Raw genomic sequence first — 27971 nt, 5'->3', positions numbered from 1 at the left:
AAAGGTGGATATTCTCCACGTCCACCATTAGGAATGTACAAAAATAGATATTTTTAACTGCAAAACTTACTGTACTTTGATCACAGGCCTACTAGAAAATATTGGTTTATTACTTAGTAAAAAATCATAAAAAAATATCAAATTTGTAGGCAGCAGTGTTCTTTCAATGAGCAGCATAGTTGCAATACCTGCTCTGGCCACAATCCTACACAGTGCCGTGCACCTTTAACACTGACAAATTATCAATGTATTCCCTCAAACAACCTAGTTTTGGCACAGCCACTCCGTCTCCATTCGCAGCGAAGTGCGAAATAACTGTACAGGGTAGCGGCTGCCAGCGCCCAATCACCTGTTTTCTTGAGAAGGTGTGAAATACTAATAAAGTTTGGCTTGCCGTCTAATGGCCACTGTAAGTTGCGCATTGGCTTGGCACACTGGTTCTTGCTATGGATATTACTGTACATTGTGTATAATCACAAATAGCAATAGGTCAGGACCATCGTTGATTTCTGTGCTGTGATTTCTTGCGCGTAAAGGAAAGCAATGGAGACGTCGCCACTGCTTCGGAGAGACACTTTTGATAAGCAAAAAGGTCATCATCATGGCATAGATAAAAACTTCAACCCAAGGCAAAGGCGTTCGTCAGCTTGGGCACCACATTCTGGTAGGTAATGAAAGATAAGTAGGCCTACTTATCTATGCTGTCAGATAGACTACTAACCTCATTCCTGTGGTGGGAAACAACGTTTGAAGGTTCCTGTTTTGTCTTGTATAGAGGACCTCTATATCCGGCAAGCAGTTGTCCTGATTGAAGATGCCATAAACGTATGATTCTTGCCTACTACACCTTGCACAGAAACAGTGTTATTTGTTCAGGAAATAACGATTTTCCAGATTTCAGATTTTTGTCACTTCTCTTTCAACAGTATCGCTCTATAAAGCATCACATGGACGCAAAAGCCCTCAAACTCTACAGGTGGTACTACTCCAGAGCCTGGCAATGGTATGAACAGCCATATGACGATGATAACGGATTGATTTGTTGGATGATTGATTGATTGATTGATTGACTCAACAATAGATAGATTGATTGACTGATTGTTGCTATTATTATTAGTTCTATTATTATTATTATTATTATTATTATTATTATTATTATTATTATCATTATTATTAGTATTATTATTATTATTATTGTTGCTGATGTTGTTGTCATTGTTGTTATTGTTATTATTATTATTATTATTGTTGTTGTTATTATTATTGTTGTTGTTGTTATTGTTATTATTATTGTTGTTGTTGTTGGTAGTAGTAGTACAGTAGTACTAGGCTAGTAGTAGTAGTATTTATGTCCATCTCTCCACATCAGGCTGCTGAGTGCCATAATAGTGCTCATCCTGGGCCTGGCCTTTATAGAGAGGCCCTCGTCCCTCTCTCTGACCTCCGACCTCCGCTATAAGCAGTGTCCCTGGGAAGCCCCCTGTGGGCTCACTGAGGGCGTTGAGATGCTCTGCCTGCTTACGTTCACATTCGACTTGGCTGCTAAGGTACTGTATATCAGAGCAATTTATTTTGCCACTTCAAACCATTGTGCAAACTGTGTGCAGTTGTAGCCTGGTTGATACACAAGACTGAAAATTTGAACACTCGTAGAGCCACGGTGCAGAGGCCTGCTAACATAGTGTTAAAATTTCAGTTAATTTATAGAGGCAGTAGTAGCTAACAATATCAATTTTAAGCCACTCATCTTAGCGTGTGTGTGTGTGTGTGTGTGTGTGTGTGTGTGTGTGTGTGTGAGAGAGAGAGAGAGAGAGAGAGAGAGAGAGAGAGAGAGAGAGAGAGAGAGAGAGAGAGAGAGAGAGAGAGAGAGAGTAGCGGGGGAAAGTGTTTTGCTGAGAGAGAGAGAGAAAGAGAGAGAAAGCAAGCTCAGGTCATCGCCCAAAAAAATTATATTTTTGAATCATGGTGCATACCCGCATGGTGTCAGAATGCTATGTGTATGCATTGACGAGTTATTTTGCAAACCATCAAACACAACAAAAACATAACAAACATAACCTCCTTGCTGGAAATTATAATTGTGTGGTAGAAGGGTGAGGTTTTGTAGCAGGGTTATCATGAAGGTGCACTGTCACATATTTTAAATAATTGTCTTTTATTCATTGTTCACCGTGAGGATGATGATGAAGGCGAAGAAGATGAGGATGAGGATGATGATGATGATGATGATGAATGACGAAGGTGACATTCTACCAACTACTGTTAGTGGGTGTCTCAGATTTGACGTCAGATTATTTTGAACAGATCTACCTGATTGGCTGGGAAGAGTTCTGGAAGTGCAGATGGCTAATCAGCTACATGGTAGTCATCAGCGTGTCTGCTGTTGACTGGACCCTATCTTGGACCATGCTTTGTGAAGAGGTAAAGCCCCCTTTTCACACCCCTTGCAAACATGAATCCATCTCACAAAGTCTTAATTTACCGTGTAAAATGAAGTGGTTTTAACTGAATCTGAGTATGATTACGCTTGAGGATGCTGTAGTTTTTTTTTTTTAAGAAAGTGCACTCAACTTCCAACTGTTTTTTACAAGGTCTTCGGGTGCAAGCAAACAGCAAAGTTCATGTTACCTTTTATTAGGTGTCCCAATCTAGCAATCATATGGCTGTGCTACTAAGAGCTCATTTGTGGTCAGGCATGTATTATAACAGTTGTATGATTAACTATGTATACATCTGCAACACGTGTACTTCATGGTGCCACCCAATTGTATACTGTTGTGTAACATTCCAAACATTGAAAAGAAAGGCTTTTTTGCTATGTGTTTTGAAGCACAACATTAGGATCAGAAGACTTCTGCGTCCGTTTTTCCTCTTGCAAAACTCATCACTGATGAAAAAGACACTGAAATCTATCAAGAGGACTCTACCAGAAATTATGAGGTAGGCTAGCTTGACCCATATGCTGCATTATACTGTATAGTTACATTAGCCGTGCACTTTTAATACGATTGAGTGTATGAACCGAATACATATATGCGCCATTTAAACAGCGAAATAATCTCCTTAGACATATGAGTGTTGTAGGGGTAATCCCACATTTATTGGACGTGAGGAATATTCTTCCTCACGCAAGGGCACCAAAATATGTAGGGTCAACTACAATTAATGGGTACGACGTTAAATGTAAGGGAAGTACAGTAATGTAATTATAATTACATTAATAAGTATACAATTCTTATTCAGTTCCAAATATGTAATGTTTTTTAACTATATGTGAGGAATAAGAGTATAAGAAATGATGCATGAAGAGTGTGTTAAACTCTTCACGCTGGGTATCAATAATGTGTAGGTGTGTACTTATGGAATCGTCAATTGTCTAATTAATGATTGCATAAAACACGGTTCATGACCGTCTCATAAAATCATGACCATTATTGACAAATAATCTGAAGGTTTTGTGTGAATTCTTTTCTGGTTGACTTCGTAGAAATTGTTCAAATAAGACAAACACAGTTCACCACAATGTACATTTATTGTAAAAGCATCATCCGGTCATAACACTGATACAGCCAATGTGACTTGCAGGGCATAAGAACTTAGGTAAAATATACAATATATACACGGGGTATGGGAGGCTGCGCTCTGTGTGTGTGTATGTGTGTGTGTGTGTGTGTACGCTATGCGAGAGAGAGAAGGAGAGAGAGAGAAGGGGGAGGCGCGCGCTCGATGGAGCCGCGCACATCTGACACCGCTTGTGCGGAGCGGTGGGAGGAGAGAGAGAGTGAGAGATGTAGCCTATGTTCTATGAACTATGGCTCAAATGATTCTGCGCAGTTCGGGCAGGACCGAAATATGAGATACGAGGAGGGGCGTTAAGCTTTCGGCTGATGAAGCGGGAACTTATCTTCAAGATAGAATTCAAGCTAATCAGAGAATACTGTCCTTTGTCTAAAGGCTTTACAGTATGTGTGGGGGGAGGGAAAAGGGAGCGTTTGGCGCTCTTTTCCGACAATAGCTTATGTCCTCGACTCGGTAGCTCTATGGGTTGAAACACTGGTACGTGTATCTCTGTGAGTGGATAATTTACATGTGGGTGCATGTAGGCCTATGGCATTAATGCAACTAATGTAAACTAAGAATAGCGTGTGGCTATTTGTGGTGATGAGAGGGGAGAAAGAGAGAAAGGAAAGAAAGAACAGATAGAACAAAATAACCCAAAATAAAATATATCACACTCTACAAGTGTGGATATTTAAACACAACTCCTCAAAGCTATGTAACAGTCCTAACTGCATATCAATGCCCATAGTGCTTACTGCGTTATCCTTGGTAGGAAGGGAAAGAAATCCTTTGATCTCTCGGACAAGGTGGGTGTGTGCGTCTTGGTGCACACGAGTTCCTTTTGTTCTCCAAGCTATACCACGCGGTTCCGGCGCGAGGCTGCGATATGTCCAACAAAAGTCTTGCTTCGTTGAACGGGGAAAGGAAGGTGGTATTTCGTTGTGTACTCCGATTGTCTTTGCGGTGCCGTCCTGCGAAGGTCCAGTGAGAAGGGCGGGTGCACGCAGGTCCGTTCCACGCGTAGTCACTATACCGGCTGTCCACTCTCTTTGGGGACAGACAATCAGGCTCAGCCGAGTCTCCGTGGACTCTAGGCGAGGTCCTTGATTTCGGTACCAGTAAAAAGATTAACAATTGTCCGTACAAAAGTTATCCTATAGCGCGTGAGTTCCTCGTGGGTCCTGACTCACTGCTCTCCTAGCAGTGTCCGCAAAAGTCAAATGCAATACAAACGAAAACCGGTTGAAGGAAGAAATATATCGACCGTAGTGTTAACCTGGCCAAGATAACTTACAGTTTCAATAATTTCTAAAATAGCCGTCCCTCTAAGGAGACGGGTCCTGGCACTTCTCACATCTCGATGGAGGAAGTGGGCTTCGGGGAAGAGCTCTCTGTTCCAATACCTTGACCTGGGATTTTATAGGTACAGGGGCGGGGTTGAGCCCCGTGTAATTCGAAGCAGGTACAGTAGGAAACAAAATGGTGTCTGTATTTTACAAAATGGCGGGCATTCGTAAAATGAGGGGAAATGAATTAAACTTTAGGGGTAATAATGCCTACAGCTCCCCCTTTTGGCTATCGAAGGGAGATTGCAGTGTCTCTTTGATAGGCACATGGCACTTTACTCCTGTTTAAGTTCATTTGTCCAAAAGTGGTAATCCAATGTTTGTCCATATGGTAATTCCACTGTGCGCTGGAGCGCATTAAGTCCATGATGCTGTGATGTCCAAGGACGGTTCCTGTGGAGTGTCCTTTGGAAAAGTTCATGTGATGGGCATATGAATAGTCCATGCAGTATTTAGCACTCTGGGCTGAGAATGGGCATAGCACTTTGGGCAATAGATTTTATCTGTCTAGAATCTAAATTCAACAACAAACAAAATCATGAAAAATAATAAAAGAGAAGAGAGAAGAAGGTGAAGAAAAGGCATGGTGAGGGAGAGGTGGAACCATGTGTCAGCTAGCCTAATCTTCGTGGACACTACTGATGGCAGAGCTTTTGACGTCTGCAGCTGTCAATCACATAGCCATGTGGTCAGTGTCAGTTGTGTTGTTGTTGTGAAGCATGCCGTGGCATGAGGCGTGTATGTGGATACACTGTGGAGTGAGGTTGGAGAGATGGATGGCTCCATCTTACCGTGTGTGGTTAACAAACAAATGTAACATTGCCAAAAACTATAACTAGATATATTAATGTGAGTGCATTTTACTAATGGTACTTTCGTGCTGGTTTACCATAACGCTGCTGTTAGTCAGGTCGGCGCTGCGCTTTCCTTCGGGCCCTGAAGGGTATGCTTGCCTATGCACTGTCTAAAGCATGCGTGCGTAAAATGGGATCGCATATAATAATCTTGCATAGTGTGATGGGATGTACAGTGTTGGTTAGTAGGTGGTTAACTGTGACTAAGACTTATGATGCATATTTATGGCTTTGGCGAAGTATGCAAATTTAGTCTGTGAGACTGATGTCTGAGGTTAGTCTGTTAGTCTGTCCCGCTATGGGACGGGGATGAGTCGTGCTGGACCCATCTCTGTCGCCGCTGGCGACGGTGACGCGGAGTGTGTGAATCTGGCTCGCTAGAGCTTTGGTCAGATCCATCTGACGAGTCGTGCTCACTCGCATCGCGCCATGACTGTGCAGAACGGGAGTCGGACTCCTGGGAACCGTGGTTAGCCCACTGGTCCGGATTATGAACAGGTTGGCGGTTGCGCCTTCTGTTTCGTTTACGCCTACGTGTGTTGTGCGTAATGTGGCTGTCATGCTGATAAGGGAGTTGTCCCCCTCTCGCTATAATGTTCTGCTGGTGGTGCCATTCGTTTTGCTGTGGGTTAGTCGAGTGTTGTTTAGGGCCATCTCTGTCTGGCCCCCCTTTATGGGCCGCTTCGAAGCTCGTCAGCCGGGGCTGTGCCGTGGGCTGTGCCGTGGGCTGATGGCATGGGTTGAGAGCGCATGGCTGAGACCTGTCTGCAGGCGTAGCGGCCTCCCAAATCATTTGTGCGAGCCGGCGCATTTCAAGCACCGTGTGGCGTTTGCGCCTACACGTGACTTTAACCTCTGTACGAATGCTACCATGGAGATTGTGTAAGAAGAGTGATTGGAAGTGCGCATCTTCTTCTAAGCCTGGTGTTGCCCTACCCTCAAAGTAGGCTGTGTGTAACCGACTGAAATATGCGCGAGGGTGTTCAGACCTCTGATGTCTGACCCTCAAAGCATTGAGCACCGCAGACGGGTAGTCTCGAGGTCGCTCGTACTCTCCTATCATCCATGCGCGTAATTTGGGATAGCTATCAGCTATGTCTGGGGAAAGTGAATCCAAATCCTTGCGCACTCTGGGGCCGGATGTTTTCCAAATTAGTTTAACTTTCTCATATGACGTTGCGTCTGGTATGTCTTGGAAACATCGTTCTATTTCTCTGAAATAGTCACTCACGTGTCTGTTTGTACCGTAAGGGTCAAACTTCTCAACATCTTGTGCCAGTATATCAAGAACACGGAGTCTAGCTACGCGAGTCGTCTCTGCGTTACGCGTGTGTGACCCATCGGAGCAATCTGTCTCTGAGCTGCTGTGACAATCGCGTGTGAGGGGTCTTCCCCGGGCTGCGACTGACTGTGGGGTGACTATGGGGACAATCTCGTTTCTGTCTACCTCATACACTGGACTCTTTTCCTGGGTGGCCTTCTCGCTGGCTTGCGTGGAATGGTCTAAGTGTGTCACCTGTATTGTCTCGGGATTCTCACGAGACGAGAGGAGGGGCTGCTGTTCTACAACATTCTTACTACCTATTATGGCTGCCTCCAATATGCTCATGCGATTAGAAAAGCTTTCTTGCGTGTGCTTAAGCTCATTTCTAATTTCATTGGCTTCTCTAGCTACCTTCTCACGGTCAGCTATGACGTCATGCACTTCAGTGCGGAGCTGGCTGATTTGCAATCTCAGCTCGTGGGATTGGAGCAAAATTAACATGCCTATTGCTTCTTGGCTATCGGCAGTTGATTCTGGGGCATTGATTTGCAATAGCGTTTTCTGAATTTCTAGCGTGCATTGCTCCTGACTGAGATTTTGAACCTTCAGTCTATTATGCAACGAGACCTGGGTAAGGTCTGCGATGAGATCAGAAAGTTGCGGGTTTTGACCGCTTTCTTCTAGACAGTTAGAGGGTGCCATTTTGTTGGCAACAAAATGAATAATTAATTATGCTGGTAATTAATCTGTTAATTAATTTAAATCCAATTCAAAATAATTAAACTGTTAATTACGGTAATAATTAATTAATTCGGGGTTTACTAACTAACCGTTGCTGGGGTGTTAGTATGTTCTCACACTGTTGACTACTGTCCATACGCATCTGAATGTATATCTTAGCAGTTGTCTAATGCAAACAGTATTTCATCTGTATTTGTACAAGTTCTAGAAGTCATTAAACCAGTTCTCACACGGGGCACCAAAATATGTAGGGGTAATCCCACTTATATTGGACGTGAGGAATATTCTTCCTCACGCAAGGGCACCAAAATATGTAGGTTCTACTACATTTATGGGTACGGGGACTATTCTTCCTCACACGGGGCACCAAAATATGTAGGGGTAATCCCACATTTATTGGACGTGAGGAATATTCTTCCTCACGCAAGGGCACCAAAATATGTAGGGTCAACTACAATTAATGGGTACGACGTTAAATGTAAGGGAAGTACAGTAATGTAATTATAATTACATTAATAAGTATACAATTCTTATACAGTTCCAAATATGTAATGTGTTATTACTATATGTGAGGAATAAGAGTATAAGAAATGATGCATGAAGAGTGTGTTAAACTCTTCACGCTGGGTATCAATAATGTGTAGGTGTGTACTTATGGAATCGTCAATTGTCTAATTAATGATTGCATAAAACACGGTTCATGACCGTCTCATAAAATCATGACCATTATTGACAAATAATCTGAAGGTTTTGTGTGAATTCTTTTCTGGTTGACTTCATAGAAATTGTTCAAATAAGACAAACACAGTTCACCACAATGTACATTTATTGTAAAAGCATCATCCGGTCATAAGAACTTAGGTAAAATATACAATATATACACAGGGTATGAGAGGCTGCGCTCTGTGTGTGTGTGTGTGTGTGTGTACGCTATGCGAGAGAGAGAAAGAGAGAGAGGGAAAGAGGAGGCGCGCGCGTCGCGCACATCTGACACCGCTTGTGCGGAGCGGTGGGAGGAGAGAGGGAGTGAGAGATGTATGTTCTATGAACTATGGCTCAAATGATTCTGCGCAGTTCGGGCACGCAGGACCGAAATATGAGATACGAGGAGGGGCGTTAAGCTTTCGGCTGATGAAGCGGGAACTTATCTTCAAGATAGAATTCAAGCTAATCAGAGAATACTGTCCTTTGTCTAAAGGCTTTACAGTATGTGTGGGGGGAGGGAAAAGGGAGCGTTTGGCGCTCTTTTCCGACAATAGCTTATGTCCTCGACTCGGTAGCTCTATGGGTTGAAACACTGGTACGTGTATCTCTGTGAGTGGATAATTTACATGTGGGTAGGACTGGGTACCGAAATTCAATTCTTTGATGGAACCGAATTAAAAGCTAAGGTTCTACTTGGCATCGAAACGTGCCTTGTCTGTCGGTTCCACGTTTCGGTTCCTGAAGTCTGACTGTCAGAGCCATCAAATGTGTGTTTAAGCACGCGGCCATTTCAGCCAATCACAAGTGTCACAAACTGACCACGCTCCTCCTCTTCCCGTTTCGCACCTCATTTAAACGATTGATAAGACAGCTGATTTTCAACCAGCTGATTGTACTATTGAGAAACAAAAACATGCCGTCGAAAGCGTGGCTATATTTCAGGAAAGTAGATAAGGAAGGAGCGCGCTGCAATATCTGCGATAAACTAATAGGCTATCATGCAAGAATGGCAATACATCCAACCTGTTCAAACACCTGCTCTTGCATTCGATTAACTTGCGTGCAGAGAGTTGCAGCATCTTTACAACGCAACACCGTCAACCTCAACTAGAACCTATGCCTGCTGCATACCGTCAATCTCAACCATGACCTCGACTCTTCAGGAAGATGTCTCTGACTCCTTGGAAACATGTTTACCATGAAAAGAGCTAACTTAGAAAGAACTGGTCTTGTGTTGGGGACGTACAAATGTAGCCTATTTAGACCGTCGGTTTAATTCGAGGGAACAAAGAACACAGCGACAAAAAAGATTTCCTCTCTATCCGGCTGGAGAATAACGCCATTGTTTACTTGAAGTAGCGGCCGCTTAAGGTTAAATAACTGTGGATTGAAAGAACATAAAAACGTTCCGTAAAAAACTGTAAAAAGCTAAGAATCTCAGCTTTCGAACAAGCTCTAACACATGTCTGTAGGAGAAGGAGATCGCTGGTTATATATATATATTTAGGCCCATATATCGTTTAGATTAGGACTCTAGCTTAGATTCACCATGCCGTGAAAGCACGGTGTTGTCGCGGCTACTTGCAGCAGCTGATCATATGGCCCAGTTCTAGTCCCTGTATGGAAATGCGTGTGAGACAGCACCACCGACCCCCCCGTCAAGTTTCATGAATCTTTATGAAGCCTAGTTGTGTTAGAACAGTTCTGCAGAACCTAGTAGAACAAGTCCGACAGGCGGACAACAGATGCGTCCGTCTATGCCCGTTCTGAACCTTTTTTGCCCAAACGCCCCCTTGGCCTCCTCATAACCTGTCAAGGCAATTTATCAATAAGCCTACCATGTACTGTATAAGCCTGGATTTGAAAAAGTACCATAGGATTTCAACAGTGTTGGGCAAGTTACTGAAAAACTGTAATGCATTGCTGATTACATGTTACTGTCTTTTCAAAATAATCCCTTACACTACATTTAGCAATTTGGGGACCTAAGGCGAATTTAGCTAGGGGGGCCATCGGCCCATCCCATATCACATTTTTTTTTTTAACATAAAATCTCTATTTTTATTTTTTTATTTTTTAATCACGATTTTTTATTTAAAAAATAATAATAATTACAAACGTAAAAAAACAGGCAAACATTACAACCCTTTCTGGACAGATTTCAATGAATAGGCTATTTGCAATTTTGCGAAGGCCTACATTAAATAAACTAAAATGTGAAATTCTCTTTTCACTTTAATATGAGAGCAGTGATGCCCCCCCCTCACTGAAGTGTTATTTCATGTGTGTGCATGATGCTGTCACCTATTTGAAGTGACGTTGATGTTGGATTTCATGGAATACTTTTAAATGCCGCTTTGGGAAGTAGGCCTAGACAGAGTAGGCGACAGGTGAACTGTCTTTCTGTCAAAACAGTGGTTTGCAGGCGTTTGCGTTTTGACGTGGATATTGTCTTCGTGGACCGTAACAGACAAACCGTACGTTCCATAAACTAATCAATGAGACATTTACTGCATAAACCGAAAAGCGCGCTCTCTGTCAAACCCTTTAAAAGACGCGTGTGCGTATGATCAACAGAGCCTTCACTCTCCCTGTGCTCGCGTTAATCGAAGTATCGAAGTAATCTCCTCCACCCACGCTCAAAGCGCGAGTTGCTCTCTTGCCTGCACTTCTCACAGCATTGTCAAAAAAATACAGGGGATTGCCGGTGTTCGGGCTGTTGTTTTCTTCAAAGGGTGTTGTTTCTTTTGAGTGGTGACGCTGTGTAGTCTAACAACACTGAACATAGGAAACGCTATCTGCAAATGTCTCATGCCTTCCTATTTTTTGTGCTCCGCTTGGTGTTATTGACCATGAAGAGTTTGTTGAGTGTGGCGCTTGACAGTTATCCTCCTTATCTGAAGACGTCTTTGTGTGAATGTTTAGGAACTCGGCTAGCACACATGGCACACATGGATGGAATATGCATACAGACTTCTGTGCTTCTGCAGTTGTGTCAGATAATGCAATCAATCAGCTGCGTAGCCGGTTTGCTAACCATGGTAGACGTTTTGGTTTGCACGCATGAGCTCCAGGCCAAAACTGAGCTCTGCCACTCCACTGAGCGACTGCCACCTTGTGGACACAAGAGGGAATCACAAGAGGGAATCACAATTCAGAAACGCATCACGGGAGGGCGGACGGACGGACGGAGGGACGGACGGACGGACGGACACCAAAGCCTCTTATAGAGATGCGTGGGACGCATCTAAAAACCCCAAGCTGTCGACGGACTGGGTAGCGTAGGCTACATTTAAAAATCATGTCAGGCAGGCTTGACATAGGATTGGTACCAGAAGTGAAGTTGCACCGTACAGCAGAACAATTTTAATCAGACATGAGTAGGCCTACATTTATCAGTATCAAAACCGTTTATTATACTTGCCAAGCCATGCCGAGAGGACAACTTGCAGCATGCAATTAATCATGAATGCTGTATAGAATTAAATGCCTTTAACCCGCCATTGCTTAAGTCACAATGAGCGCCGCCTTGTGGCAGGCAGGGAAACTCGTGATTTACAGACCCGTTACGCCATCTACTGGCCACTTTGGGTAACTGCAGGTTTAATTCAGGGTTTCTAGGAACCGAAAATGGAACCGTTCTGGTACCGGAACCGAAACGAAGGAACCGGAAATGGAACCGGAACCGAAAATTGTCAATCAATACCCAGGCCTACATGTGGGTGCATGTAGGCCTATGGCATTAATGCAACTAATGTAAACTAAGAATAGCGTGTGGCTATTTGTGGTGATGAGAGGGGAGAAAGAGAGAAAGAAAAGAAAGAACAGATAGAACAAAATAACCCAAAATAAAATATATCACACTCTACAAGTGTGGATATTTAAAAACAACTCCTCAAAGCTATGTAACAGTCCTAACTGCATATCAATGCCCATAGTGCTTACTGCGTTATCCTTGGTAGGAAGGGAAAGAAATCCTTTGATCTCTCGGACAAGGTGGGTGTGTGCGTCTTGGTGCGCACGAGGTCCTTTTGTTCTCCAAGCTATACCACGCGGTTCCGGCGCGAGGCTGCAATATGTAAAAAAAAAAAGTCTTGCTTCGTTGAACGGGGAAAGGAAGGGTATTTCGTTGTGTAATCCGATTGTCTTTGCGGTGCCGTCCTGCGAAGGTCCAGTGAGAAGGGCGGGTGCACGCAGGTCCGTTCCACGCGTAGTCACTATACCGGCTGTCCACTCTCTTGGGGAACAGACAATCAGGCTCAGCCGAGTCTCCGTGGACTCTAGGCGAGGTCCTTGATTTCGGTACCAGTAAAAAGATTAACAATTGTCCGTACAAAAGTTATCCTATAGCGCGTGAGTTCCTCGTGGGTCCTGACTCACTGCTCTCCTAGCAGTGTCCGCAAAAGTCAAATGCAATACAAACGAAAACCGGTTGAAGGAAGAAATATATCGACTGTAGTGTTAACCTGGCCAAGATAACTTACAGTTTCAATAATTTCTAAAATAGACGTCTCTCCAAGGAGACGTGTTTCGGCACGTCTCACATCTCGATGGAGGAAGTGGGCTTCGGGGAAGAGGGTGATGCATACCTTGACCTGGGGTTTTATAGGTACAGGGGCGGGGCTGAGCCACGTGTAATTCGAACCAGGTACAGTAGGAAACAAAATGGTGTCTGTATTTTACAAAATGGTGGGCATTCGTAAAATGAGGGGAAATGAATTAAACTTTAGGGGTAATAATGCCTACAGTGTCTTAAATATTTAAAGTGATTACATTAGGAAGTTTAGAATAATAATATTAACTGATTAAGCGGGAAAACTGGCCATGTAAACAGTTAGTTTATTATGATTTATTCAATTGGTCTAAACTACAAAAGTGTCCATGTAAATGTGGCTATTGCATGTCCCACAGGGGGGTCAGATATAGAGGGGTACTGAATGCCACAACTCTAAGGAATAATTGAAAGGGGTTTCAGCCACATCTGTGAAATACATCTGGCCGAATCCTTTTTTGGAGCAAGCATTTCAGAACACTGTACATGCATAGGTTGTATTTTGCATAGGCACAAGAATGATTGGCTGATTTAGCCACAGTTGAATATTAGCCACAGTTGTTTTATTTTATTTTTGCTGTCTTGCTGATCTTCCCCATGATCTCTTCAGTCTCTTCTTGTTGGTGGTTCTGCACCTGTGTCTGTTCACCATGGTTGGACTGCTGCTGTTTGCCAGGCAAGAGGTAGGAAGGAACCTTGTATGGATGACAAGCATGGAAAAAGCATCACCCTGAACTAACCTTTCTACCTTTACCTTTTGGGCAGAGCCTATAACCCAATTGTCCTAACAATAACCATAACGGCCAAGTCTTAATCTGTTAGTTAAGTTCTCTCAGTAATGTCATAGCAATGTTGTTATGATGTAGTTTGGATGGAGTTTTGATGGAGTCTCTTCAGCAATTAGTGAATGGGCCCACCAGCGGGCCCTTCCGGACAAAGGGGCTACTCGTATCTCATACTCTTCCGGGGTCTGTTAATTAGTTAGAGCTTTATTTGTCACCGTGTGGTAATTGTACTTGCATTACACTCGCTGGCACCAAACAGACACAGTGACACATATCAAACACATAAACTTAAAACATAGAGCACAGAAATTGACATTGACATTCACACTAGCACACATTGGGTGGCTGCATAACTACTTGACCCCATTTAGCATTTAGTGCTTTTATCGCTAGGGGAATAAAAGAGAATTTTGACCTATTTTTGGACAGGAGGGGGGGGACAAAAACGACGTCCAGAGGGCAGGAGTTGAAAGGAGGAGGACAGTGGATGTGTATATTGGGCGATGATGTTGTCAGCCTTTTTAACAAATACTCTCCATACTTGGTAGAGTGATACCCTTTTGTTTGCTGGCCGTAGAGACTGTCTTTCTGACCACCTTTTTTGTGCCTCAGTGGCGTTGCCAAACCAACAAATAATACAAAAGGTTAAAACACTTTCAATAAAAGCAGTATAAAACATATGAAGCATCCGGCTGTCAACATTAAAAGCAAACAGTTTCTTTAAAAAGTACACCCTTTGCTGTGTCTTAGTATGCAGTAGGTCAGTCCATGAGTCTGTACATATCTTTGACACTGAATCATTACGACGCAACCCTAGTTTACATGAGAAGGGCTGTTCAACTTGTGTCTAATTTGCCTCCTATTCGTTTTTGAAACATCAATGTGTTGTGTTGTGTGCTCCATAAGGAATCAGAGTCAGACACAGAATGGGAGACCTATTTCAAGAACCTTCCTCAGTCCTTCACATCTTTGCTGGTTCTACTCACAACAGCAAATAATCCTGATGGTAGGCTTATTATCTGAAAACAGTGGAGTAAACTATATGTATAACGCTCATTATGTTTCAACGGTATAACGTCCGTCTGATGAAGACGAAAGTTATACCGTCGAAACAGGTTAGGTAAATGATAAAACTTGTACATGTCTGACGTAAAAGAACATTTCAAGAGTGGAATAAACTGTTGTTACAAGTCAGTCATTTACAATCATGATGGTTAATTCTTTTAAAAGGTTGTTTTATGTTTTACAGTGATGACGCCAGCCTATTCCAACAACAGAATATACTCGATTTTCTTTATTTTCTTCAGTAGCGTTGGTAATGTTTTTTTTTTAAATCTTTGTTTAATATGTGTTGTGTAATCAAAGCAAAATATGTATATATAAAATGTGTTGACTTGAATGTGTGTTATTCAAATGTTACTCTAATGTCTTGTTTAGGGACATTCTTCTTGATGAATCTGCTCACCGCCATCATCTATAACCAGTTCAGAGGATATTTACTGGTGAGTTGGGACGAGTTCACTTTTCCACAGAATGTGACCTGGTGTTGTTTTTTCCTTTTGTGTTTGTCCTTTGTAATTACACAAGAAGAAGCAAATCACAGCTCAGGGGTGCATTTCTTGAAACCATTGTTGCTCACTACTTTAGCTACTTTGTTGTTTGCAATGCAATTTCCCATTGGCAACTACCGAAGTTGCTAACTGGCTAACAACTCCGCTTTCGAGAAACGCACCCCTGCTTTGGCTGACTACAGTATATTGCCAAGATCAGGGTTGGGGTACTGAGATTGAGGGTGAAAGGGCTTCGGACCCAATTTAAAGCAACATCACACAGTTTGATTATTTCTCAACTGTTTGTCTACTGTCTTCCCCTGGCATCTCCCTAAAAATTCCACACAGAAACTTCCACACTGTCCTTAAAATGTATATACAGTATGTGCAATGTAATCTTATGACATTGTCTTTTGTGATTCGGGTCGACATACCAGATTTCGCTAGCGGTTTTCATCCCAGAGACAGCAGCCGAGAGGGAAATAGTTACAGAGTGCACATTTAAACCCTCATCTTCCTCTTGTAGATGTCCATGCAGACGTCCTTCTTGAGGAGGAGGATGGGGATCAGAGCTGCCTTCGAGCTCCTGAGCTGCCAGGGACCAGCACTCACACTCTCAGATGATCACATCATGTAAGGAGCTGCTGGGAACGTATGGCCATGGTCCTGAGATGTTTTAGAGCAGTCATGGGTAAGGGGTTAGGCCATCAGACTTGTAGCCTAAAGGTTGCCGGTTCGACTCCCTAACGGCCAGTTTGGTGGGGGGAGTAATTAGCCAGTGCTCTCCCCCATCCTTCTCCATGACGGAGGTATCCTGAGCATGGTACCGTACCATTCCGCCGCACTGTTCCCTTTCGGGCGCCATTGGGGGCTGCCCCCTTGCATGGGTGAGGCATACATTTCATTGAGTGCAGTGTTCACTTTTGTGCTGTGGAGTGCTGTGTCACAATGACAATGGGAGTTGGAGGTTCCCAGTTGGGCTTTCACTTTCACTTGAAGTGTTGAAATGTAATTATACAGCTATATGTCGGTTCACCGTCTCGTGTCACATCATCATAACACAACCTGCCTGGCAATAAATCCATGTTTACCTCCTATGTCAAGCATTCCTATTGCTCTTCCTTGCAGATGTACTGCAATTTACTATTTTTGGATAGTGGTGCATAGGAGTGGAACCACTGGGTCACTAACGTTGAGACAAAGAAAAAAGCTCCAGCACACTGTTCGCATTTGCAGAGTTTTACTTGCGAAGTTTCGGTCTAACTGACCTTCTTCAAGCAATTCAACGATGTACTGCATTTAAAAAGTACTATAGGATTACTACAGTTATGTGTGAATGAGTTTATTCTTTCCTCTGCATCTGATACTTTACAGGTAAGCTGACATATGATTAATTACACATATCTCACCCAGTGGTGTAGTCTACGTAGAATGCAGCTATACAGAGTATACCCACTTCTAAATTTCAGGGATTTCAGTATACCCACTTAAAATTGATTGATCCATTGTTTTCAATAGCACAAATATATACAGTATACCCATTTCAAATATACAGTATACCCACCATAAAAAGTAGACTACACCACTGATCCCACCTCATGACTCTTCTGTCTCTCTAGTGAATGTGTGCAGGTGAAAACGCTGATGAAGGTGCTGAGACGAGTCAAGATGGAGTCTTACTACCGGCAAGCCATCATCAGAGTCTGTTTGAACTTCAGTCTTATTCTCATTTTATTCAATCCAATACTGTAACACTATGGTTTTTTTCCCCCCAGTGTTGCTACACTCAAGAGGAGTGTTTCATAGTGCACTTCACTGTCTTAATGTGTCCTAGTTTCGGAGTGAGAGGTCTGCACACTTAGGTAGAGAATCTGATTAAGACTGTTGAAGTCGAAATGGAATCCAGCCATGAAATAATAAAAGAACACAAAAAGGATTTTAAGTGTGCGGACCTCTCACTCTGAAAATATAGTCAACCTTTGTCCTGCACCTTTTCCTGGGATGTGCATGATCTTCACCTTCAACTCAATGTGTTGCACCCTTTCTCTGACTACTCAGTAGAAAGCCCTGCAAACACCCAATGGCCTCATCGAGAGAGAGGAGTTTCAGATGCTCTTTGATGAGCTGGATAAAGACAGGATTAAAGAGGTAAATCACACACCGCAGTCACTGCAAATACGCATAGCAACACATACTCAAATTCTCTCGGCTCATAGCCCAGAAGTTGTTGGTTTGATTCCCAACTCCGCCAGGTGGGCAGGGTGAGTGAATAACCAGTGCTCTCCTCTATCCTCCTCCATGACCGTGACGTAGATTACCTTCAGCATAGTGATGTCCACCTGCGTAGCAGTCCAGTGCTCCGCTGACTAAGCCACTGCGGGGACAGCATTTTAAAGGGACACTGTGTGGGATTTTTTGTTGTTTATTTCCAGGATCCATGCTACCCATTCACTAATGCTACCTTTTTCATGAATATTGACCACCACCATCAAATTCAAAGTGTACATTATGACTGGAAAAATTGCACTTTTCCATACATGAAAAGGGGGATCTTCTCCATGGTCCGCCATTTTGAATTTTCAGAAATAGCCATTCTTAGCTGTAAAACTGACTGTACTTGGGCCATACTAGAAAATATTAGTTTATTACTTAGTTAACTTTCATGAAAAGATCAAATTTGGCAATAGGCAATCCGGTTTCAATGAGCAGCATAGTTGCAGTAGGCCTACCTTTTTTGTCCATTTCCTGCACAGTGTCCCTTTAAAAAAACTTTGTACACAGCTGTGAGTGAGTTTTGAGTGCCACTGGACGTGTGTTTGCTGCAGCACCCCCTTGCTCCAGAGTACTCCAGCAGGTGCCCTCACTGACATGTACAGTACTATATTGCAATGACCCTGTCTGTTTGTCTGTATCTATATAGTGAGTGACAATAAAGCACTCTACTCTACTCTACTCTACTCTACTCTACTCTACTCTACTCTACTCTACTACTGTACTGTACTCTACTCTACTCTCTATTCTACGTGTGTTTGCTGCAGCACCCCCTGGCTCCAGAGTACTCCACTCGGTTCATGAGGAGGCTGCAGCGGGGCCTGGGTCATCACATCATCACCGTGGGAGGCAACGCTGTGGCTTTGGCCAACGTCATCTGCATATGCGTAAGAGCAGCCACACACTGCCCTCAGTAACATGTACAGTATATTGCAATGACCCTGCCTGTTTGTCTGTCTGTCTGTCTGTTTGTGTGTCTGCTCCCCTGTGGGTGGCAGCAAAAATACATCATGTGCATCTAGCATTGGCCAGGGGGCGAAGCGGACATCTCTGGTTGCTCTTGTATAATGCAGTCACTGTATTGTGTATTTCCTCATTATAATCAACAGTCTTGCAATATGGTAACAAATACCTTGCGTGATTAACTGTGTTAATTATACTGTATAGTGATTATATAAAATTATAGGCCTACAGTAATCATACAGTGTATATCTATAGTGATTTATTATTGATAATAAGAAATAATAGAATTTAAGTGGATTGCACCAGCACACGTTTACAGATGTACTATACAAATACAACACTAGAGGGACTACATCAATATTGGCTGATTACTGTATATGCATGACATCACACAGCATCTGAAATGATTTTGTATTGCAGACTATTCTGATTATTGATGCAGAGAAGCCTTTGTCTCAGCGAGATGACTACTATTTAGAGGTACCTGTATTCTTTATCATTTCATTGTCCTGTTATTGTTCAAGATGACCTCTTCAGCATGTATCCCCTATGTTCACCACAACAACACGAGTTGATCATTTGAATTTACAGGGCTCAAAATATTTATCTTTGATAACATTTGTTAAAATGTCTCCACCTCTTGCCATTAATAAACTTAAAACTTATAAAAATAAAAATATTTATCAGGGTTTTTTATACATATTTTTGATCTCTTACAGCTAATAAACTGCTTCTTCATTATGTGCTACCTACTGGAAATGCTAATGAAAATCATTGCGTTGGGTTGGAGGGGCTACCTGTCCTATGGAAGCAACGTTTTCGATGGGTTTCTAACAATACTGCTACTAGTAAGTGCAGTTTTTGTGCACAGTAAATTTTTCAGTGTTAATTTGATATGTTAAGACAAATTTCCTGTGATCAGAATGACGTACTGTATTGCCAAAGGTTCTGTGTAATGCCATAGCAGTACTACTGTATGTACTAAAGTCTTTTCATTGAGTAGGTCTGCAATCCACTGGAAGAATAGTGTACCTTTTGAGGCTGCCTCTTGCAGAGTCTTATGGTGTGGTTACCACCACTTTCTAAGAGTTGAACCAACAGTGCAAAGTTTACCTTGTGGGCAGTCTCAAAACAGAACATAGTGGACAATGTACCAATCCTCTATTTTTCTCCCCAAAGGTCCTTCAAATATCTGTCTTTGCCACTTACAGACTCCCATTTCCCAACTGGTAAGTGTGCATAAATAGCATTATTGTGCACGTTTGCCCCATAGGTATGCTACACACAAAGTCTTCATGGCTATGCAAATCTTATGCAGTATGTGAAAAATAAGAAATGTAGCCTACCGCTTGTATAGCATGTGCTGTATGAGACATATTTTGTATGTTTGTAACTGTGCTATGCTGTGTATGAGTATAATGTGGTGTGTTGCAGGAATCCTTCCCACAAAGGCTTTCTCCCTCTGTATGAAATGGCCCATCTGGTGAACATGCTGATCGTTGTCCGCTTTTTGAGGATTATCCCAAATATTAAGGTACTGTATATTAGGCTGCCTACACATCAACCTGGTTCTCAGGCGATGGTTGTTACCAACACAAAGTTTAACGAAGATGCACAAAGCACGAAAGGGTCTGCGTGAGAGCCAGGCTACCTACACATAGCCTAAATCAATTACATTATAGGTCTACTTCTATATAAATTACCTAGATATACTGTACAGCATTTCTTTTTACGTTAGTACCCACAGAATTACTGGGATGTTAAGCCTTGTCTTACTAAAAACTGAGAAGAGATAAACGAGGATTAATTGTAGCCCTGTCAATTAAGTTCATTGGTGTTAAGATACACGAAAAAATAAAACATTACCTTCTTGGCGGAGGTAATGTAACACAGACGTTGATGCCATGCTACTGTCTTTTAGCTGATGGCTTTGGTGGCCAGCACTCTTGTGGATTTGGTGAAGAACCTGAAAGCATTTGTTGGGATTTTAGTGGTAAGACGCCCCCATAATATACTGTACAATTTCTTTGTCATGTCTGTAAGCTTCAATGGTCATCATGTTTTCTAGTACTTTACAATCATTTGCTCAATTGCATTAACTGGTTAAGACACGGCTTTAAAAATGTACTGTTACCAGTATGGCAATGACCAAATTGTAGTGCATTACCCTGCAATATGTCATAGTATTGTAGTATGGTATTTCACTTTTCAATGACTATTACAGCGGTGCCACTGCTGGTGGTACGGTGTGCATTAAGGGGTTACACATTTTAGTTTTGGTCTGTTGGTCTACTGTACTACACAGCTGTTTTTTTCCCAATCTTGTATGATGTTGAGTTGAATAGAATTATCTTTCCTACAGGTTGCGTTCTATGTCTATGCCATCATTGGTATTTGGCTGTTCAACGGAGCAATTGCATCTCCTGAAAATATGAGGTGATTTAGTCTTTGATGACATCAGAAGCAGACATTCACTGTTTACATGAGACAGTTAATTCAGAATCAACTGATTTTAATTCTGAATTAAGGTTAATTCTGCTTTGAAAACGTCATGTAAACAATTCACAATTCGGAATTAAATGAAAGATCAAAGTAAATTCGACCGAACTATTTAAATCAGAATTATTAATTCGGAATTAAAAACGCCATGTAACCGTAGCCCTTGAGTATCATCTTGATTAACATGCCGAGTGTTCGGAGGACTGTACACTTACCACAAGCTGCCCATTTGCCAGTTGCATTTCTCTTACAGTGTAACACACAGATATTCCAAGAGATAGTATATGGAATCCTTTAAGGGTTAAGAGAAAGCTCTTTCCACATGACAACATCACAGTCATATTTGAATCAACATGCATTTCAATTTGAGCCAATTTTTTTTTTTTTTACTTTTAAACTTCTAAACTTTAAACTTTTGTTTTGAATTAGGACCCCAGGAAGACTAGCGAACTGCTATGGCACAAGCTAATGGGGATCCTTTGCTAAAAAGAAACAAAAACACTAGGTTATTTTTCAGTGAAGTCATTTATCAGTCAGCTTCAATGTTATATGACAACTCAAGCAGAGTAAAGATAATAGAGCTCCATACTTACTTTGTTCCTATGCAGTTGTGGCTCATCTCAGCTGAGGAAAGTCAATAGCAATGTCTCAGAAGTGTGTGGCTCATATGAACAGCTCGGCTACTGGGCCAACAACTTTGATGATTTTGCAGTGAGTACAAGTTATTTGTTCTTTACATAATTTAATTGTTCAATGGTTAAAACCATAAATTAACAGTTAACTTTTATTTACTGTTTGTTTTTCTGTAGTCATCTCTGGTTCTGCTGTATAATGTGATGGTAGTGAACAACTGGCAAGTTTACCTGGAAGTCTACTCAAGACACACATCAGAGTGAGTCTACATGCACTGGCTGGTGTAACTATATACCATATTAAATGTGTTAACTAGCTCAGTAAGAATCAGTGGTTGTTGCATGCAAGATGTTAAGTGTAACCATTTGGTATGAAAAAAAACTGTCAAGACGCTCGTTGGTCTATAGGGGTTTTATTACAATGTAAAGATGACTATTTGCAAAGAGAAGAAAAGGTAAATGAAACAAAGACAATCATGGGGATAAATTCAAAAGGGAGATAAACAATGATAGGCACAGGTGGAGCCCAGGGGAGGGGAGAGAGGCCAAGCATCTGTAGGATAATTACTAGTGCAGCAACATAAGTGGAAAATGTGAAGGTAACTCCTGGTTGGAGGAGGACGTAACCAGAGAGAGTAGAGAGAGAGAGGTTCCATTGGCCCATTGTTTCCGGGTTCTATTATTGGGGGGGAAATCCCCCTTTAGACACACCTAGGCAGACCTGAGGACTGTTCTATTCAATGCTAGGAGCATTATGACACGCCCCTTTAGGCAGACCGGAACCTGGTCATGTTAGGTGCCCATAGAAACCTATTATGTTGGCATATCTCTATACTTACAGAATCTCTGACGTAACAGTGGTGTAGTCTACTTTTTCATGGTGGGTATACTGTATATTTGTGCTATTCTAAATATTGAATCAATCAATTTAAGGTGGGTATACTGAAATACCTGGCATTTCCAGGTGGGTATACTACGTAGACTACACCACTGGTAAGAATGTACTGCTCTGTTGGTGGAGCAGTAATGGACTCACCTGGTCTTGGTCTTGCCATCCCCTTCATCCCCTTGTACTAATTTCATTTGGACAGAGGCTCTGGAACGGTTGAATTGAGGCCATCACTGGTGGGAGGAGGTAGCTCTGTTGACGTTTGAAATGTGCATCTAATTGTTAGCATGTGGGGGAGGGCTGCTGCCTCTGTATTCTGGATTGTCCATTTGAAGTAGAGAGAGAGGGTCCAAGGCACTCTGAAGTCTGTAAACAAGTCCGACAGGCGGACAAAGATACGTCTGCCTATGCACTGCCGCCTTGTGGACACAGGAGGGAATTCAGATGGCAGCGTTTCAGATGGGCCGACAGACAGACAGACAGACAGACAGACAGACAGACAGACAGACAGACAGACGAACGGACGGACATACCCTCTTATAGAGATGTGAGGACGCATCTAAAAATGTCCTTTATTTATACATGGACACCAATGGTGTCCATGTATGAATAAAGGACTTTTAATACGGACTTCAGAGTGCCTCAGACCCTCTCTCTCTACTTCAAGTTTGCAACTTTCGATACCGAAGAGCACCTGAAGGTTTTATGCAATTACCCCACAGACGAAACTCATTCCCTCTCTCTGTCCCTACACTCTGATTGTCCATTATTGAGGATAAGAGTGTGTCTTCCTCTGCATAAGGGCATTACTGTCTGTCTGTCTGTCTGTCTGTCTGTTTCTATTTCCTGAAGATGGTCAAAGGTCTACTTCATCTCCTGGTGGCTTACCTCTTCCATCATGTGGGTTAATGTATTCGTGGCTTTGATAATAGAGGTGAGTACAGTACAGACTAAGACGACACACAACTTTTACTGTAAATATCCAAATATGTACATTAGCAGTATTTATAAAACGTACATTACATTGAATAGCGTCACCTTAATTTACCTCACTTTACCTCACTGATGTAGAACTTCATCTATAAGTGGGACAAAGCCCATCGCTCTTCTGTTCCTGATGTGGAGACGGACTTGGAGACTACTGTCCAACTGATGTTCAGGTTGGAGAACAATAACCTATTTCCTTTTACAGTAACTGCAGCCCGAACTTTAAGAATCAGTAAGAAAAAATAATAAGAAATGTGTTAGAAATATCCTGTCATTTTTTCAGGGATATTCGCCACCCTTAGAGATGAATAATGTTGCTGCCCCCACACTCTGGAACAGTCTACCTCCCAACATACGCCAGGCCCCCACACTGGCTACGTTCAAGAAGCACCTTAAATCTCATCTATTCACAGAGGCATATGGACTTTAACTTCACTGGCCCCTCCCCTGCCCCTTCTCCCCCCTGCCCCTTCACCCCCCCAATATAAAGCGACATTGGGTTCCTTGAAACCAAGTTATTATATTATTATTATTATTATTATTATTATTATTACTGTATGGTGTTTGTATTCACATGAATATTTATGCTAAATTAAAAAAAATAGAATCTAGTAACCACTCAGAGAGCGCACCCCTGCCCTCTGGTGGACAGAAACACACACGCGCACCGTGAATGTACTACTAACAAACGAACATACACACACAACTCGGATTATCACATTACCTCCTCGGCAGAGATAATTCATTAATTAGAGATGCTGTAATTAATTAATCTTAATAAATGTATGACTACATTTCCCCAAAAAGCATTATTTTTCGTGAGCGATCTGACTGAAATTGTCAGATAGAAAAAGTAAGCTTCATGTGGTCTGAAGTCTGAAGTCTGAAATGCAAGCATATGTTTCCTGGCACGTGAATCAATATGTTGTTAAAAAAAACAGGTAATTATAACCACTGGGACTGGAGCCACCAACAGCTCCAGTGGTGTCTGTGTTCGCTGTTAAACTTTTAGATGGTACTGCTTGTGGTGTTTCAGTGATTTGCAGTGCACATCAGAAAGTGGAAACTATGATTAATTTGACTTCGTATTTGTTAGTAGTTATTTTCCTAGTAATTAATTAAGATAATTCCCCACCCTACTTCATTAATATCTGTATTTGTTTTTCTTGTGTGTAGGGAACATATCGCAGAACCCACAGAGGAGGAGATCATCAGCAGGCTTCATGATAACCCGCACCTTCACCTCACGCTGTAATGCTCTACCAGCACAGTCATCATGCTTTCACTTTAAGAAATTCCTATTGACTAAAATTATGTTTTTGTGTCTGTATATGTGGGGATAGGATGTGAAATCTCTTTGCAGATTGATGCCACGCTACTGTGGTAGCAAAGCCATGAGAGCCAGAGACAAATAAAAGCACATAACAGTAGGCGAACATTTAATTTTTATTTTTTTTGTCTAAGGCACACCATTTTCAATGACAAAATCTCTAGGCACAACAACGATCGAAAATGATGACCAAAAATGTAAATCTGTTTAATCTGTATTAACAATATGCGTAATTCTATACCTTTCCCCATACTATGATCTGTCACGGCACACTAGTGTAGTTGAATAACACTGCAATAGGCACACAATGGGCACTGCTATTGCTCTGCATGTATGATCTATGCAAGCAGATGTGATTCAATACCCCTGCCGAGGCCCCAAGCTAACATCTGCCACTTTCTTTGAAAACTGCATTACCAAGGGTTTAGTTTAAAATGCAGCATGTCGGCTCAGTAGCGCCCTCTAGTGGGTTGAAGTTGCCAAAGCAGTTGGCTTTGTTGTGTAGCCTACTGTGCTGTTATGTCAGCAACACTTGTCACACATTCTGACAAGATCTACATGTGTGCAGACCTAAAGTCTTGGCCCCTGTGGTCTCTTTTGTACATTCTCATTAGTTGACTCACATTTCTGCTCTATTTTACCATGGCTTTTATGGACTCCATTATAATTTTTTTGGAATATCTGAATATAATTACCGGTATAATTCCACATTGTGTCCAAGCCTTTTCTTTGTAGCTGTAATTGATCAGGTGATTGGGATTGGAAGAAGAAGTATGATTTCCCCCCTGTATAACCTACCATATGTCTGAAAATAATGATGTGATGCGTAGTATTCTTTAGAGAGACACCCCGTGGAATAAAAAATAAAAAGCTTTTATTGTCTATACACTTGATCAGTGGTGTGATTTTGTCCACACATTGGGCTATCTAGTGATGTTGAGAATCTATACAACATTATATGAAGAAAAATATAAAATCCATATATGTGAAATTGATGGGTGCTTTTGCATCTCTATTTACATTTCTAAACTCAAGATGCCGAAGCATTTTTTTTTTTTTACCCCTGAGGAACTTCTGTTGTTGAGTGCAGCTTTCTCACAGGCAAACAGTGGAAGTTTCTCATCACTGTCATGACAACCAGCAGTGGCATGACAACCATGACTTGCATGTCAATCATGACTTGCATGTCAACCATCACTAGTGTGGCCGTCTCCTAAATCCATATTGGGTTGGGTACATTCTAATATGTGGACTCCCGTCCTCCCTTGCTTACTTGCCTCCTTGTGACTTTGTGATGTCACCGACAACAGAATTTTTCAATATCTCGCAAAAGTTCAATCCTTATGTTGTGTTCTCATTTTGAAATGGGATGGTGAATGAGGAATAGTCCCCCAAAAGTTGTATTGGCTAGGCTGACAGCGGGCAAACTTTATTGTTTTCTTCACAGAGGCGGGACGCAAGCACAGATCAAGGGCGGGAGTCCACATGTTGGAAGTCACACATAAGGAAGAAAAATCCGCACTCACAAACTGCGTCTCATTATTTATTTATATTACCACCATGTCCAAAAAGCAAACGCGTTTCGGCTATCAAGCCTTGAAGGTGAGTGCAGATTTTTCTCCCTTAAGTACGTTTTATCTCGCACCCAAAGACTTTCGTTTTTCCAAGAAGTTGAGCGTGTCCTTTGCCAAAACTGGAAGTCACACATAGACGTCCTCAAGGGTTCCACATTTTTTTGTCCTTGCATTGTGCTGCCACCTGCCTGCCAACTACGTATGTGCAGTGTCTTGAGTTGCCAGATGCAGCTGACCATTTACAGCCCAATTACTACTCAAAACCCATCTGAGACTTTGAATCTCACCCAATTTGAACAAAACCCATTTGGTTTGTATGGTTGTTCATTTACAGAAATACCTGCTCAAGAGCTTTTTTCCCCTAGAGATTATCATCCTAAACAGCTAAAGTGTGTGGGAAACCGTTCAATCTGGCAACCCTTGTCTCGTGCTCTGTGCATGGCTGGACTGTTTGGACATTAGCCTGTGAAACCAGCTCCTTGTACTACACCTATTTTCATGCAAAGGGTGTCTGGCTCTGCTTCTGTGGTCCTGGTAAAAAAAAAAAACCTTAACCAGCCCTGTCAGTGCACAGAGGGTCAGGGAGTGTTTTTGAACAATGAGCGCTACCTACAGTATGTGGATGGCGTCATCATGTCAATCATGTCACTGGAGGCCCTGGCAGCCTGACATTGTGTATGTACAGTAAAGATATTCGAGTCCTTGGGACAAGAATAGTTTTGTTTGCTCAATAAACTCCAGAGCACGCTCTGTAAAGAGATAGGCCTATACAGTTGGGTACGACTTAACTCTTTTGATAGCGTAACAATGACCGGGATGAATGAAAATATTCATAGACAGATGCGATGATGGCTGCATGTCAGAGTTGTCTGTCTCAGCTTCAGAAAATAAAAGCCCTGTCAGATAGGCCTATTACTGCTATCTATGTGCTAACTAGCCTACTGTACTTGTCTGTTGGTTGGTGTGTCCGTGGACCTTTTTCATGTGCCTACAGACCAGGGCTTGACACTGGCACCTGCCAACCGGCCAAATGCTGGTAAAACAATTCCTGTGTCACTAGCCAATTTGGCAGGTAGCTTATTCTATGGTATGACATATCAGAATAGCGCATATTTTGCACTTTGCCCCTTGTACATCAATTGCTTTAAGTTCAAGAAAAAAGTTCAGTTACTCAGTTTCTATTTGTTTGTTTTATTTCCATGTAGAAACCCATGCAATCTTCTTGCTTTAAGCACCTCATCATCTGAGGTTAGATGTAGCCTACAGCCTCATGGTAAAAAAAAACAAAAACAAATTTGTGGCTAGTAGAATAGCTGAATGGCTAGTGACTCAGGAAAACCACAGTGGCCGACAAGCGAAAAAGTTAATGTCAAGCCCTGCTACAGACACATTTGATTCAATGCATTTGAAGCAGGGCAAGTAACATCACAAATGGCATAGACATAAACTTGCGCCTCACTGTTTTTCT

The 27971-nt window shown here is 42.1% G+C and overlaps 1 protein-coding gene across 1 annotated transcript; it reads left to right on the top strand.

The window, feature by feature from the left end:
- Window positions 1–245: 245 nt before the first annotated feature.
- LOC134448016 (two pore channel protein 2-like) lies at window positions 246–25003 on the top strand. Its single transcript, XM_063197775.1, has 25 exons — window positions 246–365; window positions 754–825; window positions 927–1003; window positions 1370–1547; window positions 2305–2421; window positions 2831–2940; window positions 13634–13706; window positions 14715–14814; window positions 15058–15123; window positions 15246–15310; window positions 15885–15991; window positions 16978–17059; window positions 17420–17506; window positions 18397–18516; window positions 19013–19072; window positions 19312–19440; window positions 19772–19821; window positions 20027–20126; window positions 20514–20585; window positions 20955–21028; window positions 21700–21802; window positions 21901–21983; window positions 23465–23546; window positions 23684–23772; window positions 24776–25003. Exons 1-25 carry the CDS (start codon window positions 246–248, stop codon window positions 24852–24854), a joined length of 2295 nt encoding a protein of 764 aa, XP_063053845.1. The 3' UTR covers window positions 24855–25003.
- The last annotated feature ends 2968 nt before the right edge of the window (window positions 25004–27971 follow it).

Source organism: Engraulis encrasicolus, chromosome 4 (genome assembly GCF_034702125.1).
Source record: "Engraulis encrasicolus isolate BLACKSEA-1 chromosome 4, IST_EnEncr_1.0, whole genome shotgun sequence".
Classification (NCBI taxonomy): Eukaryota; Metazoa; Chordata; class Actinopteri; order Clupeiformes; family Engraulidae; genus Engraulis; species Engraulis encrasicolus.
Note: the sequence above shows the minus strand (reverse complement) of the source record. Positions and strands in the feature narration are given on the sequence as shown.

What these genes read in the sequence shown, in the direction of transcription:
- LOC134448016 (XM_063197775.1), top strand. Translation starts at nt 246, where the DNA reads ATGTATTCCCTCAAACAACCTAGTTTTGGCACAGCCACTCCGTCTCCA. An exon ending in ACCGGCAAGCCATCATCAGA is followed by an intron (nt 17,060 to 17,419) that starts GTCTGTTTGAAC and finishes ACTACTCAGTAG; the next exon opens with AAAGCCCTGCAAACACCCAA. An exon ending in GGATTATCCCAAATATTAAG is followed by an intron (nt 20,127 to 20,513) that starts GTACTGTATATT and finishes ACTGTCTTTTAG; the next exon opens with CTGATGGCTTTGGTGGCCAG.